At 57.7% G+C, this 2,838-nt stretch overlaps 1 protein-coding gene across 1 annotated transcript in view; it reads left to right on the top strand.

The window, feature by feature from the left end:
- The window catches only part of LOC130586642 (cyclin-dependent kinase 18-like), a 17,496-nt gene extending 15,504 nt beyond the window's left edge, over positions 1 to 1,992 (top strand). Inside the window, exons 5-10 of the mRNA XM_057387517.1 lie at positions 40 to 137; positions 332 to 446; positions 548 to 642; positions 735 to 797; positions 1,638 to 1,761; positions 1,848 to 1,992. Of these exons, the coding sequence (XP_057243500.1) occupies positions 40 to 137; positions 332 to 446; positions 548 to 642; positions 735 to 797; positions 1,638 to 1,761; positions 1,848 to 1,972 (620 nt within the window). The 3' untranslated portion in view covers positions 1,973 to 1,992. The remainder of the gene's footprint in view (positions 1 to 39; positions 138 to 331; positions 447 to 547; positions 643 to 734; positions 798 to 1,637; positions 1,762 to 1,847) is intronic.
- Positions 1,993 to 2,838: the final 846 nt, after the last annotated feature.

Genomic DNA, 2,838 nt, shown 5'->3' on the forward strand with positions numbered 1-2,838 from the left:
CTGGAAACCCCTCTGGAGGTGACACCATCCCTGGATGAGATTCCCCCATCACCAGTGATGTTTTCCTGTCTCTCTTCCAGTCAGATATTGGCTTTGGGAAGCTGGAAACCTACGTCAAACTGGACAAACTGGGAGAGGTGAGTTTGTAAGGAATTAAATGAACCTCGAAATGCACAAATCCTCGAAATCCAGAAATTTTCGGACCGAACCCTTTTTTTGAGGAGTCCAGACCTAGCGCTGCCACTCCAAATAGTCCTTCCCCCGAACGATTTGGGGACAGCGGTGCTGTGCCACCCTTGGCCAAAGTCTCTTGTCGCCTGTCCCCTGCCAGGGCACCTACGCCACGGTGTTCAAGGGGCGCAGCAAACTGACGGAAAACCTGGTGGCGCTGAAGGAAATCCGCCTGGAGCACGAGGAGGGCGCTCCTTGCACGGCAATCAGGGAAGGTGAGGCCGGGAGGGGCTTTTTCCGAGCCTCCGAGGGGATTTGGGATGGGGATTTTGGTCCCGTCCCGTCCCCGCCCGTCCCAACCCCGCTGTCCCCGCAGTGTCACTGCTCAAGAACCTCAAGCACGCCAACATCGTCACCCTGCACGACATCATCCACACCGAGCGCTCGCTCACGCTCGTCTTCGAGTTTCTGGTGGGTCTGGGGGCTCCTCCGGGGACAAGGGGGGTGCTGAGGGGGTTTTGGGGACACGGGGAGGTCGGACTGACGTGTCCTCCCCGCTGCAGGACAATGACCTCAAGCAGTACCTGGAGAACTGCGGGAACCTGATGAGCGTGCACAATGTGAAGGTGATGGGGGGTCTCCGGGACCCCGCCCCCGGGTGGGGGTTATTTGGGGCTGGGGGAGCCTGGAGATCCCTTCTCCCCTCTGTTCTTGCTCTCTTTGCCCTTTTCCAGCCTGTTCCGGTGTCTTCCCGGTCATAAAATAAATTTCCCCCTAAATAAAATCCCTGCCCGTGCCCACTTTGCTCATCCCCATTTGTTATTTTTCCCCACAGCATTTCCTAGTCACTGCCACCCTAAAAAAAGTCCCTGCACGTGCCTACTTTGCTCGTTCCTATTTGTGACCCTTCCCCACAGCATTTCCCCAGTCACTGCCACCCTAAAAAAAAAAAATCCCTGTGTGTGCCCACTTCATTCGTCCCCTTCTATGACACTTCCCAACACCTCCCCACAACATTTCCCAGTCACTGCCACCCTAAATAAAACCCCTGCATGTGCCCACTTTGCTCGACCCCTTCAGTGACACTTCCCTTCAGAATTTCACTGCCACCCTAAATAAAAATCTCTAGATGAGCCCACTTTGCTCATCCCCATTTGTGACCCTTCCCCACAGCATTTCCCAGTCACCACCACCCTAAATAAAATCCCTGAATGCACCCACCTTGTTCATCCCCATTTGTGACCCTTCCCCACAGCATTTCCCAGTCACCACCACCCTAAATAAAATCCCTGAATGTGTTCACTTCATTCGTCCCCTTCTGTGACATTTTCCCGCAGCATTTCCCACCCCAACACAGCTCCAGGGGTCTTTCCTGCCCATGGCCCCGAGATTCCTCGAGGTTTATTTTTGGTGCCAACATCCCCATCCTAAATCCACCTCCTTTCTCCTCCTCCTCCTCCTCGCAGATCTTCATGTTCCAGCTGCTCCGAGGCCTGGCTTATTGCCACGGCAGGAAAATCCTACACCGGGACCTCAAACCCCAGAACCTGCTGATCAACGAGCGGGGCGAGCTCAAGCTGGCTGATTTCGGTGGGTGAACCCCGGCAGGACCGATGCAGGATTGGGGATTGGGGAAAGGGGCGGCTCTTTGATGTGCGCGTCCCTTCCACCCCCAGGATTAGCCCGGGCCAAGTCGGTGCCTACAAAAACCTACTCCAACGAGGTGGTGACGCTGTGGTACCGGCCCCCTGATGTCCTGCTGGGCTCCACCGAGTACTCCACGCCCATCGACATGTGGTGAGGCTGAACTCAGAGCTCCAAGCTCCAAGCTCCGAGCTCCAAGCTCCAAGCTCCAAGCTCCAAGCTCCGAGCTCCGAGTGGAGCTTCCCGGGCTCTCCAGGGCGGGGTCGGGCATTTCCAGCCCCATCCCTATTGTGCTGGGTACAGCTGAGGGTGGGGGCTCTCCCTGAGCTGTTTTCCCTGTTCCCTGGGGCTGCTGACACCAGAATTTTGGGCGCTCTCCCAGAGATGTTTTCCAGGTTCTTGGGGTTCTCCCTGAGCAGTTTTCCCTTTSCCCTGGGGCTGTTAAAACCAGAATTTTAGGGGTTCCTCCAGAGCCGGTTTTTTTCTGTCCCTGGGGCTCTCCCAGAGCTGTTTTTCACGGGGCTGTTAACACCAGAGGTTTGGGGGCTCTCAGCGCAGTTCTCCCTGTTCCTGGGGGTCTTCCAGTGCAGTTTTCCCTGTTCCTGGGGGTCTTCCAGTGCAGTTGTCCCTGTTCCCTGGGGCTCAGGGTCTCAGGATCGTGCCATCCGCATTCATCGGGGTGAATGCCGGGATCCATCTCCCGGAGTTCATCCGCTCTCCAGCATCCCAGGGCCCCCGGGGTTGGTCCCTTCCCCCGCGGTCCCTCCACTCCTGACCCCGCCGGGTTTGTCCCTCTCACCCCCCGGGTTTGTCCCGCCTTGACCCCGTCGGGTTTGTCCCTCTCTCCCCCGGGTTCGTCCCTCTCTCCCCCCGGGTTTGTTCCCCCTGACCCCCCGGGTTTTTCCCCCCCTGACCCCGCCTGATTTTTCCCTTCTGATCCCGCCGGGTTTGTCCCTCTCTCCCCCGAGTTTGTCCCTCCCTCCCCCGGGTTTTTCCGCGCTGATCCCGCCGGGTTTGTCCTCC

Source organism: Malurus melanocephalus, unplaced genomic scaffold (assembly GCF_030028575.1).
Source record: "Malurus melanocephalus ecotype Western Australia unplaced genomic scaffold, MMel_1.1 scaffold_1238, whole genome shotgun sequence".
NCBI classification, from domain to species: domain Eukaryota; kingdom Metazoa; phylum Chordata; class Aves; order Passeriformes; family Maluridae; genus Malurus; species Malurus melanocephalus.